A 16017-nucleotide genomic window follows, 5' to 3' on the forward strand; every position below is an offset into this window, starting at 1 on the left:
CGCCGCATATCTCGCTGAACACGTGTCGCTTGCTTGTTCGATGATCTTATAAAATATCGGGATTTATCAGATAAACTTGCTCCTATCCTTATGCCGTGTTCTTTTTTTCTTACCAAGAGAAGAGTGTAGTAATTATAGGACTATGATAACTACTCATGCGACTTCCCACATTTTAAAGTTACTTACCACTCTCATCTTCACGGGTCAACTAATGACAAAGAATTTACTGCTCCTTCCTTCTCCTTCTGTTGATTAGGTTATTCATGAGATTCTATTGGAAAAAGTAAAAAAGTGAAGAAAAAAAAAAAAGCAGTTAAAAGAGACATTCGCTGTCCTTATAAAACCTTAATTTATTGAAATAACGACAATGACAAACACATATTCACAGTAATATATTGGGCTTAGGAAGTAAATATTCATACTGGATTTGCATTGTGAAATATGAAAATTACTCGCATGGACCCTTTACAAACATATTCTTTTGCATTTTTTTTTTTTTCTCATTCGATATTATATACTATGAATCTTTATCTTTTTATACTCTGTAATATTAGCAGCAGACACGACAATTCAGAGCCCATAGAGAATAAGAAATACAAATTGAAATTATTATTCTAATGTCAAAAATCCAACATGGAAACTCAGGACATCACCCCTACCACTTGGCTAGGATCATTTGCCTTTACAAACATATTCTATGGGTACTTCTATTTGCTATCATATCAAAATCTAGCTGAGCTGTGAGTATCTTTGGTTTTTTTCAATGTCACCTCACCTCCTGGTGGTTAGGTTGTCATGTATATAATTATGTTTTACCAAAAATAACATTATGAGTCAATTTTTTATACCTATATATAATTTGAATGTAATGCTAAACCTAAGATGATTAATTGTTTTGTTTTGTAGCTGGAACAAGTTCAACAAGAATTAATTGTTTACAGGACAATGATCTGACAGTTTTATTTACTGGTATATCCCAGGCTGGCCAAGGAAGAGACAGAAATGATCTCTATGAAAGCGGAGTCTCCTGACAGAACAATTTCTGTATAATCACTGAATTAGAACTCTCATTTGAGAGAAAAAAAAAAAAAAGAGGAAATTGTTTACAGATAAACTGAATTCATAGATGTAGTTTTGACTTACAACAATTTCTATATGGTTATTGCTATATATTTATATATGGTTTTTTTTCTTTAATTTACAGCTCAAGACACACTTGGGGAAGACAAGGAGGCGGTAACCAGGTTACCACAAGTGACCTCGTCACAGGAAAAAAAAAAAAAAAAAAAAAAAAGAAAGAAAGAAAGAAAGAAAAGAAAAAGGAAAAAAAAGAAAAAACAAGATTTAACTCCGCAAAACCTACTATTTATATATGTAGTTTGTATACAGAAGATACTGTAATCTCACAAAAGTGGATGCCTGCCTGGTTCGATGGAGTCGGAGTCGGGCACCATTCTCTTTCTAACGTCAGGGCATTCCTATGCTGTTGTTATCATGCCAAACATAATTATGTATATATCTCAATGGCTGCTTCTCACATTTGCATGCCTAAAATTCCAACTGCAATTTCAGCAGCTTCATTTGGTGGGATATGTAATCTTTCGTGTAAAATGCGGCCAAGCTATCTAGCTACTTGATCAGGGGCTGAACAGTAATATCATCCATGAAGCTCAGTTGGGTTGCTGCCATATATGGTTAAGATTTTTGTTAGAAACATACTTGGGCTATTACCAAGGGTAACAGTGAAATGAAGTAACGTAAGAAAGAAAAATTATACTGTGGTGCGAATTTGGCAGAAGGAAGTGCAATCTATCGCATTTACCAAGGATAGTAACTGAAGTTTAGACCCTAAATTGGCTGAAACAATTAAGTGGAATCATGCAAGTAATTTGATGCCTAAGTACCACAAATCAAGGAATCATATCCAAACCATGTGATAATCCGATATCACATTCTACACTGGAAGCACTTCCCTTCTTTCTCTCAAAGAAAGATATGTTCAAATTTTGACAACTGTGATAGGCAACTATGTAGTAATAAATCATCAAACTCACCTTAAGATCATGTGATATCCTAGTTCATGAGACAATCACACTTCCCATGAGCCCAAATGAAGCGACTGCTCAGGTAATTCAGTAATATTCTTCATTGTGGCTCCCGTATTGAAGATCTTTCTAAAAACAAATTTTAAATATGCATCAAAGCATTGGAGACAGTAACACTAAAATTCTACTTCTTATGAATTGACTTGAACATTTTATAATAAAAAAAACTTCCAACTTATCATATGATATCAACAATTCTATAAGCTATCCTACTGAAATTCCACCTACAAAATCTAACAAGTCTATACCAATCCACATTCATTTTAATTTGGTGCAAAAGGTTTAACAGAGTTAACAGTTTTGACTATATAGCCAACGCCATTCCTTCTAAGTCAATTCAGGATCAGGCAGTAATGAGAATGTAATATTTAAAAAAGCATGCAAAAAAGAAAAAAAAAGGAATAAAAGGGGAAGTTTACTTAATAGAGCCAGAGAACGATAAGTTTGAACTTACCCGGGAATACAAATGCTCATCAAACATGGTAACCGCACATGGTCCTGATGAAGAAGCCCAACTACCAGGGGTGGTGTCATACCCAGGTTTGGGAGCTTCATAACTTCCATTAACATGAAAATCTACAGGGCTTTCTTGTAGGTTCATCTCCGCTGCAGGTTGGAATTTTGTATCATTCAGCAAATTCAAATTGTATGGCAAGTAAGGATACTGCCCAGCCAACTGCAACCTCAGTGATGCAGTTCCACTCAATTCATTCAGAATGCCACTCACACCATTTTCTTGACTGGAATTAGATAGCTCTGAACTTTTTCCTGTTCCAAAGTAACCAGAATAGCTCCCAAAGGAGGAACTTGCAGAACACTCGACATCCCTAAAGAAAGAAATGTTATTCATTGTGTTAAGAATACATAATAGGAAACCTGCTAACATAATCATAATTAATGTAAAAATCATTGTTATTATTGCTCCTGTAAAATTTGCACCATTTCTTATACTCAAGTGATGTAATCCTTAATCCCAAACTAGTTGGAACCGGCTAAATGTATCCATTTCCTCCATAAATCAGTTCAAGGCTACATTTCAGAATGATCTACAGCTGCTAAATCCTTTCTTTCTACTACCTTGCTAATCTTTACCTTCGCTTTGCCTTCACTTTTATCTCCTGCCACTTCCACCATCTCAATTTCCCTCTTAATTTTTTCCTCAACAGTCACCCTATCTTACAAAAAGGTGTATACAAATCAAATGCTTTCTAGAAATGCATGTTTCATATCACTTCCTTTCCATATGTGTTTACACCGGTGGAGCCGGAATTTTGTATTTTATTTCATTTTACAAAATGTTTACTTAAAAAAATATTTCAACAAACTATAATTATGTTAACATTTGAACTATCACCAATAGATAAATCCTAATTTTTTATTTTCACTTAGTTATAATTAATTGTGTAGAATAATTGGGAAGGGTGGTTCTGATGTGGTGGTAAAGTTACTCCACTTATGATCTAGAAGTCATAAGTTTGAGCTACAAAAACAGTCTTTTTGCAGTAGAGGGAAGGCTGTATACATCAACCCATCCAGAGTCCATAAGTGTAGGATGTCCGTGGACTAGATCACCCTTTATTTATGTCCCAACTTTAATCACATATCAGACATGAAGATTGACAAATCACCTGTCAGTTGGGGTCTATTTGTTATCAACAAAAGACTCCAAATTTTTTAATTTTAGTGGGGGCCAATTAGTGCCACCCATTGTAACTTGTATCTACCTCTCTGTTTGAGTGTCTTGAGCAAGCATCCATACTTGTTTGTATATTTGTGCTGTGCAAATGATCTTTAAAAACTAGAGTTTCCATCTAAAAATGGGTTTGAGTGAGTAAATCTCAGGATTGTTGGGAGGATAACACTTGGATAACTAGAAATTAGAAGCTTTGTTAAGGAGACATACTAACCTATGAGGGAGTAGATTTGGATCATCTGGTAACACGATCTGTTGATTGTCATTATTAGGAATCCATGGCATTGGTGGGAGCTGCTGCTCAGCACCCATTCTGAAAGGTAACTGCATCCCATTTTGGAACTGCAAGCAAGGCTAGTTTAGATGATAATTTTAATGAAGATACAAAAGAAATCAATTGAGGAAAGTATTAGACCAATCTTTACCTGACTATTGCATTCTAGTGACATAAATTGTTGTTTCCCTAAATATTCCTGGAAGGAAGTCAAATTATTAGCACAACTGTTAGCAATGAAGAAAAGATATCATGATTTAAAGGCTAAAACGAGGAGTTTAAGTCATTCAGTTTTCTATCTACTTGCAGCCAAGGGGCTACCTTTATTCAGAATTTTCGAAACATTGAACATCGTTTTTAGTCAGCTGCTTAAAAACTGCAGAAACTCTTTAACCTTGGGGAGTCTAATTACATTATTTTCTTCGATACTTTCTTAGATGAACTGTCCAATTTAATTAAAATTGACTATGATATCAAATTAAGACCTGCCTTGATCTCCTGTTCAACATTCAGATAAGCAAAAAATTTCCAGACTTTCAAACAAGATATTTATGATGCCATGATCACTCTTGTTAACGTTTTAGATGCATAGCTTTGCGGTTTCAACAAAGAATAAATGCAACTTTTTTGAAGGATGACCGTACCTTATGTGCTCGAATTTGATTAAGTGATTCCCTGAGTGAATTTTCCAATTGACCCAGATGTTCTATGCTGTTAATCTTATCTGGATTACTCCAATAGCTGCAGAAACTCAAATTATTATAAAAATTAGTATGCGATGGCAAGCAGTTAATGTAATGGGTTAAATCAACACCTATATGCACAAAACATGAAAGGATAATACTACAATCAAAGGTTTGCAGCTGTTCACCTCAGTCTCTTGTGTGCTTCAGAAAGTTGATTCTGCAATAACCTTGATTGGTTCGACAAGTCCTGATGAATGCAATCTCAAGTGTGTAAAACATGTCGCCAGCTTAACTATGGAAGAATAAGGAGTTTTAAGAGACCACATTTATATTGCAATTGTTTTTTGAGTCCATACCTCTGTTGTTTGAGAACTGAACCAAAAACAAAAATGGAAAGCAAGAAGTCTTTAGTACATACATTACCTAAAATATGGTCAAACTATGCAACGATGTATCGTGTTGAATAGCACATACCTTGTACCCAGAAATTCAGGTATGTTAACATCATGGTCCAACTTCTTAAAAGTTTTCTTTAACGCCTAGACTCTCAAAAAGAAAACAAAAGGTCATGTTAGCAAGAAAAATGAAATAGCACTGCTGCAGTGAAATTAAGTGGTAAGAGAAAAGAAAGACATTGGTATTGTTGATATTGGGAAATGGTACGTAAGAAAGGACTTACTTCAAGGCTTTCTAACTTCCTGTTCCAGTGAAATTAAAAAAAAAAAAAAGCGATCAAATTCCGGCTCCATGTATCAACTTATATACATGATGATTATAGAAAGAAAGAGAGGAATTTCACTCTACCTCTTTGCCCTTTCTTGAGGTGTTAAATGAGCAAATTTTGCAATGACTTCTTCAATACTACTCCAAATTGCAAAAAAGAAGGGGAATTTCAACCAATTATCAACACTGATACTGATGATGATGTGACAATCATGAAAAAAATGATAAGAGACAAAAGTACCTCTTCTTTCCTTTGCATATTGAGGGCTTGCCTGTCGGTGAGAACATGAGAAGGATAATGTCTATGTCGCATAGAATGGATAACTCCTTAGCCTTCTTCATGATGCCATGTTTCCTTTTGCCATAGGTCGCTTGACGGCCATTTGTGTTCTCCAATTTTTTGATCTTTAGCTTAACCCTACCCATCCTGCTTCAAATTCAAGAAAGAGTCTCAAAGCCTAAATATCTTTGCATTTCAAATTATCAAATACTAATTCCAACGTTGAACATAAATTCAAATAAATGCAATTATGCACATCCATTAGAACCATCATCAAAGTATCCACAGAGCAAGATTAGAAAATTTGAAACAATGTACCAAATGTTAATATACCACGCTACGAATCCAAGTATCACGTATACAACGAAAATCAACCAGAAAGGTGTTTTTTTGTGGAGAAAAACAAGCAACTTTTAACACGATAGTGAAATGGGATTTCAATAAATCAGAAGAAATGAAGGTGAAACCAGACCAAGTAAACTAAACCCGTTATAAATAATGGACAAACACATAAATCAAACAAATTACAGATATTACAACACAAACGCATAAATCAAACAAATTAAAGACAACCCAGAATTAGATTCAGATCCTATTTCTTATTTCCCTTGACAAAGTAAAAATTAAGAACATGTGAGAAATGAGGCATTGAATGGAAGCAAAAAACAAAATTAAAAAAAGAACATACCCAAATGAGCAAATCAAACGACGAGTTGAAAGTGCATAATTGAAGGGTCTTAAATGTGGGACAGGTCGATCATTGAGCCGAAGAAGAGAGAACCACCTAAAAGGTAAGAGAGAGAAAGGAAGAGATAGAAACCGAGAAAGATGTGAGCTTACATATAGGGTTGCATGACACGACCGGGTGAGCGGCAAAAGCGGTCATGGGAGGGAGCTTGAGAATCGGGATCGTCCCAAAAGCCCAAAACCAACCAACAAAACCCATTAATTTACCAAACTCTCTCTCTCTCTTGCATTTTCTGCCTTTCAAATGCCATAAACCTTTCGAGGTTTATCAATTCAAACCCCTACCCGCGTCACTCAAATTTCTGTTAATGGTGGGTACTTTATCTGATTTTACCACACTGTCCATGGTGAAGTTACGAGCATAACGTTGGAGATGATGTCAATTTAGTCTTTTCCTTAACCTATATTTCTTGTGTATTTAACAAACTTAACAGAATAACAAATCAATTAGTGTGTGTGCATTAAGGTTGTTTTAGCACATTGGGGATTATCAAAAATGGAAAGGTAGTTGTAGCAAGTATCGGAAATCGAACTTAATTTCCTATACCAAAGGATAGTATTAGTTACTAGATCACTCTAATACTGATTAATCACCAATCAAAGATTTTAAATTTTCATTTGTTGAATTCAACTCTGTCTAACTGTGGAATAAGCTTTTTTTTTTTAAAAAAAATAGGCCAATAACCCTTAGTTTAGATGAGATACTCATGACTAAAGGGCCATGGATTCTATACTATCTCCAATATTTTAATTTGTAATTATAATTTTTACCCCTTTATATATTTATATATATATGAAGTTTTATTCAATTTAAAAAGTCGTTTAATGGGGTGTATGTAGTAGACCAACTTCAAATTCCAAAGAGAAAAATCGTGTAATGAAATTAAAATAATGTTACTGTTAGAATAAGTTTGGTATATGAAATAAAGAATGAAATAGGTACAAAAATGCAATTTCATGTTATTATTATCATCTTGTGTTGAGTTTATATTATTATCATTATATATATATATATATATATATATATATATATATATATATATATATATATATATATATATAAAGAGAATCATAGATTTTTTTAATATGTTGATGTGACACTTCAATTAAGGAGAGAGAAATTACAGTTTTTGAATATCTCCTTTTATCTTAATTGAGAGAAATTTCTAATTTCTAAAAAAAAATTCTCCTGAAAAAATGTCTAACATTTGCAAGTGCCTCAATCTTCATCTTCCTAACTTACAATATTTGTCTTTTCCATTCCACCTCATAAATTAAACCAAAGATTAAAACTCATTTTCTCTTCTCCTGTACACGATAACCAATCTCTGTGACCCCTTCTTGCCGCTGCGTCACTATCCCCCCCAACATGCGGCCAAGATGAATGGAAATATATTATCCCTTCTAATATAGGTATTGCCAATTAGATCATTGTGCCACTGCTATTCTCACTCTAATTCTGTGGTTGTGCCGAAATTTTCCTTATCTTTCAATTTTTTTTTCTTTCTTTTTGTGATTTTTTTGAAGTTTCCCTTTTAATTTATTATTGAGCGTATTTTTATTTGGTTTGATGATAATAATTGGGGGCGTTTTGAGTTGATTTTTGAATTATTGCAATTCAAACGTTGTGGAATTCTATTAATAATCCAAGCTACTAAATGTTGTACTTTTTCTATTTTAGATATATAGAGTCTCAATTATAATCCATATTATAGCAAGTACTAAATTTCGTTTGAGATTAGTATAAAGTATTATGAAGTTGTTCTAAATCTTGATTTTAATCCTCTCTTTACTTTTAATATGGAAGTTAGCTTCATGTTTACTGCCTTAATGTGGCAATATGAGTATGACTTTGCTCTATTCGCAGTTCTAATTATTGCCATCTAAATAATAGTGAGCTCTTTAGCATACATTTTTTTTTTTTTTTTTATCTAAACAATGGTGAGCTCTTTAGCATGCATTGTTCTATAATTTTTTTTTTTTTTTATTATGCAACAATTTGTTTTGACTTTTTTTATGATTTTTTTCTTATATTTTATGAATCATTTTGCCTCTTACCGAAAATTTAAAGAGATCTTTATCATTGACATGAAGATTACTTTGGCACTAATAATAGTTTTATTATTCTTGGTTGTAAAGGATGCTAACTTCTCGTTTTTTTTTTTTTTTTTTTTTTTCCGTTAATTTTTGGAAACCAAAGAAATTGAGGCATGATATGATTTTTTTTATCTTTTTTTTATATTTTAATTTGTTGTGTATTAGCATGTAATTAGGGAGTGCTGTAGTTCTTTTTAGGAGAATTTAAAGTATCTTATAGCATTAGTTTTCAGGTACTGTTGTTGTTGTTGTTATTATTATTTTTCTTATATGTGTTCATTTTATTCTTATGAAGTTGATATTTCCCATTTGAATTTGTGCATACATTTTGGTTGTGAGTTTGTCGTGTTATTTTTATTTTTTCATATGTATGTAAATGGGTATTCCCCATCTAAAATCTGAAATGGTTTGGAGTTGAAGGCGACATTTAATGCTTATTTCCTTAAAAATAGTTTTGATGCTTAGGAGCAATTAATAAGTATGCTAATTGTTGAGAAAAAATTTGGTCTAAAAGATTTACTGTACATATGCATATTCCATGATTTTCATGTACATAAACAAAGTTGAGTATATGCAAATGCAATCAAGCCTGAAAATTTGTAAATGGGCTTACGGCGCAAAGCAAATCAAAGTAATTGCCTTTTTAGTGTGCTTTTGCATGAAATTGTCCTCTTTTTTCCATTTTTTTCCTGTCAACTGTTTTTATTAGTACTATTCACTTATAAGTTCCGATTTAGTATATTTTCTGTGTCTTCTGTTGGAAACATCATTCATCGTTTAATTACCATTAGTACGAATTTATTTGAATAATATATAGATATATCAAAGTAATCAGAATGACATTGGAAAAAAGAAACAACAACAGAGGTGATGATATGAGGGTTGATGACAAATAATTTTAAGCACAAATGAATTAATTTTATCTCGTTCTTGAGGATGCAGTAAGAATAGCAGTAAGGATAGCATCAAAAATTAGAAAAATCTGCGGCAGCTATACGACATTTGAGTATGCGTTCTTCAAAAGTTATATGGTCTAGTTTGTTTTTAATGTTGTTTCTTTCTTTTCAATAGTCTTTCAAAATTTAAATTGTTTGGAAGTTTTGTTTTTTTTTGAATTTTCAGTCTTTTTTCTATTGTGTTTTATTTGTAATTAAAATGACGGTAAAATTATACAGTTTCAAATTGAGAGAATTCACGATATAATTAACATTATTTTAGATAATAAATTAATATGTATGAATGATTCTTTAAAATGATCAAATTTCAAAATTTAAATATTATATTCTTAAAAATAAAGTTTTAATAAAAATTAAAATTGAGTCAATAAATATGAATAATTATTAATAAAAATCAATTTGGAACTTTAGAAAACCGTGCGCAGCGCAGGCATACGCCTAGTGTTGGATAAGAGAAACATGAAGCATTACAATCTATGACTCGATTGCGATGATGATAAGGTCCTGAATGCGATTCGCTTTGCAAATATGCGTTCCTCTGCAATTCAATTCCTTCCTTTCTCTATCTTCCCTTCTCCAAGACTCTCTAAAACCTTCAATTGCCTTCCAAACACCCATTCCACCACCGCCACAACAACCACCGCAGACTCCGGCCTCCTCTTCCGTGAAAAGCTCCTCTACCTTACTGCCCTCAATATCAATACCCAAAAGGCCCTTACTCAAAACCCAGATCTCCGCACCACTCCTCTCTCCGCCATTCACTCCGTTGAGCACTGTCTCTCCTGCATGGGCCTCCATCGCTCCGCCATAGGTCGCATCCTCGACATGCACCCTACTCTCCTCACCTCCGACCCATATCTCTATCTCTATCCAGTCTTTGATTTCCTTCTCAATGAAGTTGGTATCCCGTTTCCTGACATTGCTAAATGCATTTCTCGATGTCCTAGGCTCTTAGTTTGTAGTGTATCTGAACAATTACGTCCTGCACTTATCTTTCTCCGGAATCTTGGGTTTGTGGGTCCCAGCGCCATCAATTCTCAGACAACGCTGTTGCTTGTGTACAATATTGAATATACCCTGATGGCTAAGATTGAGTTCTTGATGAGTTTGGGATTGAAATACAGCGAGGTTCAAATAATGGTGGTGAGGTCGCCAGGGCTTTTGACGTTTAGTGTAGAGAACAATTTGCTGCCTAAAGTTGACTACTTTCTGGTTGAAATGAAGGGCGATTTAGAAGAACTTAAGAGATTTCCACAGTACTTTTCATTCAGTTTGGAGGGGAAGATAAAGCCTAGGCATAAATTGTTGGTCGAATATGGGTTTAAGCTTCCATTATGGAAGATGTTGAAGATTAGTGATGGAGAATTCTATGCAAGATTGCTAGAAATGCGGCTAAGCAAGATTGAGGAGACTTAGATGGAAATAAGTAAGTAGATTGTTTAAATTTTTGTATATTCTGTTATATAGAGAATACGATTGTTTTGGGAAATTGTTGATGTGTTTTTTTGTTTACGTCAATGTGGTTTGATGCAACCGTTTTTTCATGTGCTTTTGATGCAACTGATATGCAATTTATACACGTGCTTTGATATGTTTGGCTATGTAATGCAGGCGCTTTGAACTTTAAATTGCATATTTGCTTGACATGTAACAGGGAAGGCGAATTGTAAATTTTCTTTTTTTTCAGAATGTCGATAGTTGTTTCTTGTGAGAAGTTTGATGAACTAGTTTTTTTACTATGCCAATTAGATAAAAGCTTGAATTTAAAAGCGACCAAAAAGATTCTATAATTTGGGAGGAATCAGACAATAATTTGCGGGAGAAAGTAGTTTATGTTGGAAAACACTCTCTGGATGAAGTGTGAATTTGATCCACACAGACAGAGGATCCCCAGTTTTATCTTTAGGCTAAATATTGGTTGTATGGCCTTTTAACATAAGATAGAAGATAAATACATATGAAGCTTTAGGCTTTAGCTGAAACTGTTATCTCATCATGTCTTCTCCTCTTATCTATAATGTGTTGGTCATTTGCTGAGCTACTGCAGGCACCTTCTATCAAAAATTTGAAATCTTGTTAATTTCATTTCATATTTTTTTTCCTTTGATTTGCAATCTCTATATGATCTCATAAATTTTCTAGAGTTGGAAACTCCATGGACAAGTTTCATTTTTTTTCTCTAATCTTTTTTGACATTTTTGAAAAAAGTCAATTGAATCTTGCACACCTAAATGAGCAAATAATAATTCAGTGATAAAGTATTTTAACGTTGGTGTTTGATGAGTAATGGCGATTCTACCAGGTAACAAAGACTCTTCAATATGATAAAGGCTCTAACATGTGGTAAAAGAATTAATCATATGGTGGAGACTCCCATATGATGAATTCCATCATAAAAATTATCTCTTCAAAAGCTTGAATGATATGGTTCGGATGATGGTTTGAACCTACCATCTGGACTTGATAAGGAACCAAAGGGACCACAGAGAATGTGTGTCAAATGATCCATGATATCCAGCACGAATAAAGAATTCTAGAACTTACCTAAGGCATTGATCCTCCTCATCCTTAGCTTGAGGCGCAGGAACATCTTTTCTATAAATAGGCATACTATTGACCATAAGAGGTATGTCATTTATTCTATACTGTTACTTTACCAAAATCACATGAGATTTTGACTTTACAATCAGAGTTGGCTGGTCGATCACTTCTTGGCAGTTGGCACCCATTCTAACCTGATCTTGTAGGCCAATCATCTTGCTTGAAGGAATCTGGGAATCAAGTTTCATCAATGTTTTAGCATTATACTACATTTTAGAACATATAATGCATAAATGAAGATATTTATAGTTGATGAACACGTAATGAGTGTATACTTGAAAGCGTTATTGCCCAATGTTGTTAAGTTGTTGAGTCAATTCCAGGTAAATGCTTAAGACTGTTTAAACTCAACTTGTACAAATGTAGAAGAGCTGAAGGTTCAATTTCAAATGTGAGAATAGATTCAACTTATTAGCTGTTTAGCAAATCAACAAGTGGAACTTGAACTTGTTTGGCGGAGCTATAGGCAGCCTGGAGGAGAAAGAATAAAAAGTTACCCTATGATTTGACCATTTTATTAATCAAGACTGTTGATCTAAACATTTTTGAGGCTTTTCTTGAATGAAAGTTTATGTTTTTCATTTTCTTTGTTAGAGATCGTGTCCTTCTTTGCACCCCTTGGCTAATATTTTGTATTTAAGCTTCTTCCTTCCTTTCTTTTTTACTTTGTTCATTTGATCTCATTTGATGGCAGCCTTGCATGCAACTGAATTATTTGCCTTCTTTTTCGTCTATATACTGGCATCATTACTGGGCACTTATGGTTGGTGGCTATTCTAGGAATGTGCCTTAACATTGAAACATTTATCTGCTTGAAAGATTTTCCATCGGTTTGACAGAACATGAAAGTTTTCGGGGCTATTTCACTTCCTTAAGAACTCTGCTGTGTTAGAGATGCTAGAATGTCACTGGGAGGATATTGAGACATCACAGAATTGAGTGCATATAAAGTTCCAATGACATGCTAGTTCTCAGGTGGTTGTTGTTAAATTATTCATTTTTGCTGTTGACTTGCTAGCTCTGGGGCGATTTAACAACTGCATTTTGAAGTTGTTGACACACTTTAGCTTTCTGATTTCAAGGTTGTTTTCATGTAAATTAAATCAACTGATTCATTCCATTCATTTTTGATGACCAGTAGGGGCAAGTTACTAATATATCATTTAAGTAACATGGTAGTGATTGGATGCTTCCCAGTGGGCCCGGTCTCTCTGAAGGGATTCAAAAAATAAATAATAGTCAATTGTTCATTCATTTATGCATACGAGCTATATTTTATATGGATTGCTTCCCTGCTTCCTAAAGGGTTTCTATAATCTCCTTCCAAGCTCCAGGTCTATAGTTCAATGGTTATTTGTAGCTGACAGCTAGCAGCAAATGAATGCTTAATCTCTTAGTAAAACCATTAATGAATACTAAATATTTCTGATAAATTAGTTTTTTTTTTTTTTTGAATGGAAAGATTTCTGTCCTTTAGTTTAAGAAATAGAGATAGGTGAATCCATTCTATGGGATCACTTGAAAATTTAAAAAATATATTTATCTTATTACAATTGTGAATCAAAAAATAACTGTTAGTCGAGGCGACTAATTTGAGTTAAAATTGATTTCTTAACCATTAATTTGAAGTGCAGTGATAGAAATAAAAAGGATATCCTAATACCAATGCAAAAGATTACAAGTATTTTTTCTTGGATGTTTATAATGAACACACGCACACATTATTTGTAAATGTGAATACACAATTATTTTAGGTATTTGCGTCACATTATGTATATGATATGATTCAAATCCATATTATATATGTGGTGAAAGATAAGTTTGCGATCAACACATCTCAACAAGCCTAATTGAGCCAAAGTGATCACACTGCTGAATATAAGCTATTCCTCTCTTGAGTCTATTTACATTTTATAGATCTTCATATCACATGCTCTGGCTCATTTTTAATGATCCTTTTCATCTGAGTCTTAGTGTGATGGATCATCAGTAGAATAATGTAACCGTGGCCCACACCAAATGTTGGATTATCATATTTATTCAATCATATAGAGTATTGTGTCTGACACTGAGTTCCACTAATTGATGATTCTTCTTCATATCTTTGCATTCTTTCACATAGTTAGAGAAATTGACAGTTCATGCATAGATTAACTGATTATCAGCATTCTTATTCAGCTGCTGCTTTGGAATTGCTTTACAGTCTGTTCAATGAATGCAAGAATACCCTACCCTGGGCTCTGTACCTCATATTGGTGGGACCTCTGCATTGAAACAATTTTAAAGCAAACATTATTTTTCTGTCAATGTGCAGTCCTTGTTATTCTCTTATTTTAATTTTTATGCTGTTCATTTTATGCCTATCTGTGCAATTACTAGACATGAACTCTTTGTCGAATGTCTTGTTCTAGTATGCAAATTTGACCCACATCTTGGCATCCCCTGAATATTTTGTTCTCACCTCTCTTGATATCCTTAAAAATTTGTTCTATTTCATTTTCGCTCTTATTGCAAGAGAATCTCATATTGTCAAGTCTTATTTTCAATAATGTTTGAGCAGGGGATGCTGATCAAAATAGAGAAAGAGAGACTGTTAATGTTACACGCATGAGGTCTATACTGGCCATAATTTTCAATTCCCCTTATCAGGTTGACGTACGATACAAACTCAAATACTCTTTCCTGGGGATTTGATGGTTTCTGGAGGAGTTGATGACATGGGGAAATCAATCAGAATGGAGTTTTGCTGATGATCCTGCAATAGGTGTTTTACCTTAAACATGGAAGTTTGGAGGGTAAAGGCCGTTCGGTCAAGCAAAAAGCAAGAAACACGCTCCTTCAAAGCAAACCAGACTGATGTTGGTGATGCCATTGAACCACCCTACACATGAGCTTTGCTGCAATAGAAGACGTCTGTATTTATACAGTTATCTGTAACCAAAAAGGAAAAAAAAAGATAAATAGTTAATATTCATCTTTATTTGTATCTATATGTTGACGAATTTTTCTTCCCAAGTAGTGGATGATAAAATACTTGATGGTTGGCTGCATTCTTGTTCAGTGTCCCAGCTGGGTTGCACTGTTTGTTGAAATTGATGATGTTATCCTAAGGGGCATGCATTTATTGGTCATTGAAATGTTGATTTATTGGGAAATGATTAAATTGCGTCAAATGGAATTGGCTTAAATGAACAAATGGATTCTAACAAGAATGATTGAGGAATTTAATGCTGCCATTTTCTTTACGTGGGAGGATGGGAACGAATATTTCTACAGAACCTGAATTCCAGGATTTTAAACACCTATTTTGCCTTATTCACTGCAATCACCAATTATCATTATAGTCTTATGCATAAAGGTTGGTGGCGTAGATGACTTGGCAGAAACTAATCTGGCTCATATTGACACTTTAAATGGATACAAAGTGACCAGTGGGATCTGTTTAGCTGAAAATTGATTGAGCTTTTTCCATAGTTAGACATGTGCTTCTTCTATCACTATCAAAACTTCAATTTTGCTAATTAAATGTTCTAGGCATAACTAATTACTTCTGCTCATAAACATTTTGTGTTTCAGCCCCAAATTACCAAATTTTCGGTTGTAAATGATAATCATCAAGTGCCCAAGAATTTGAAGTGTGAAATTATTGTAAATGACTCTAACTACCAAGATTCTTCTTCTGCTGATTCTGTTGATTGCACGTGATTCAATGGTGTGTAGAAATAACCATTGGCTCGTAATTTTAAGTGTAAGATTGTGGTAATTTGATTTGATATATGAAGATGTATTCTGCCATATCTCTTATTATTTTCCAACAATTAAAATATTTTAGACGATGCAAATGCTGAAAATATA

General features: G+C 33.7%; 2 protein-coding genes across 9 annotated transcripts; one reads left to right on the forward strand and one right to left on the reverse strand.

Moving 5' to 3' along the window:
- Nucleotides 1-1132: 1132 nt before the first annotated feature.
- Nucleotides 1133-6802, reverse strand: AGL30 (AGAMOUS-like 30). 5 transcript variants are annotated; one of them, XM_020678100.3, is made up of 13 exons: nt 6602-6802; nt 5723-5908; nt 5563-5619; nt 5438-5456; nt 5233-5297; nt 5115-5130; nt 4944-5005; nt 4717-4813; nt 4224-4271; nt 4013-4140; nt 2560-2932; nt 2055-2170; nt 1133-1682 (listed from the first exon to the last, which is right to left on the reverse strand). In XM_020678100.3, the coding sequence occupies exons 1-12, from the start codon at nt 6613-6615 to the stop codon at nt 2090-2092; spliced, it is 1146 nt and encodes a 381-aa protein (XP_020533759.1). In that variant the 5' UTR covers nt 6616-6802; the 3' UTR covers nt 1133-1682; nt 2055-2089. The 5 variants fall into 5 exon arrangements, with proteins under 5 accessions (XP_020533759.1, XP_020533762.1, XP_020533761.1 ...); XM_020678103.3 differs by having other exon boundaries at nt 2055-2174; nt 6602-6801; XM_020678102.3 differs by having other exon boundaries at nt 6450-6801.
- Nucleotides 6803-9956: 3154 nt separating this feature from the next.
- On the forward strand, nt 9957-15212 carry EMB93 (Mitochondrial transcription termination factor family protein). Of its 4 annotated transcripts, XR_002284037.3 has the most exons (3): nt 9957-10987; nt 11864-12187; nt 14723-15212. XR_002284037.3 is itself a non-coding variant. In XM_012212274.4 (2 exons), exon 1 carries the CDS (start codon nt 10090-10092, stop codon nt 10975-10977), a length of 888 nt encoding a protein of 295 aa, XP_012067664.1. In that variant the 5' UTR covers nt 9957-10089; the 3' UTR covers nt 10978-10987; nt 14812-15212. The 4 variants fall into 4 exon arrangements, 3 of the variants coding, with proteins under 3 accessions (XP_012067664.1, XP_020533757.1, XP_012067663.1); XM_012212274.4 differs by lacking the exon at nt 11864-12187 and having other exon boundaries at nt 14812-15212; XM_020678098.3 differs by lacking the exons at nt 11864-12187; nt 14723-15212 and adding an exon at nt 14341-14707.
- The last annotated feature ends 805 nt before the right edge of the window (nt 15213-16017 follow it).

The sequence above is a fragment of the Jatropha curcas genome, chromosome 5 (genome assembly GCF_041381405.1).
Source record: "Jatropha curcas cultivar XTBG-Jc1 chromosome 5, XTBG_Jcur_1.0, whole genome shotgun sequence".
Lineage (NCBI taxonomy): Eukaryota > Viridiplantae > Streptophyta > Magnoliopsida > Malpighiales > Euphorbiaceae > Jatropha > Jatropha curcas.

What these genes read in the sequence shown, in the direction of transcription:
- AGL30 (XM_020678100.3), bottom strand. An exon ending in ATATGCAAAGGAAAGAAGAG is followed by an intron (nt 5,620 to 5,722) that starts GTACTTTTGTCT and finishes AATTTGGAGTAG; the next exon opens with TATTGAAGAAGTCATTGCAA. An exon ending in CACTAGAATGCAATAGTCAG is followed by an intron (nt 4,141 to 4,223) that starts GTAAAGATTGGT and finishes CCTTGCTTGCAG; the next exon opens with TTCCAAAATGGGATGCAGTT.
- EMB93 (XM_012212274.4), top strand. Translation starts at nt 10,090, where the DNA reads ATGCGTTCCTCTGCAATTCAATTCCTTCCTTTCTCTATCTTCCCTTCT.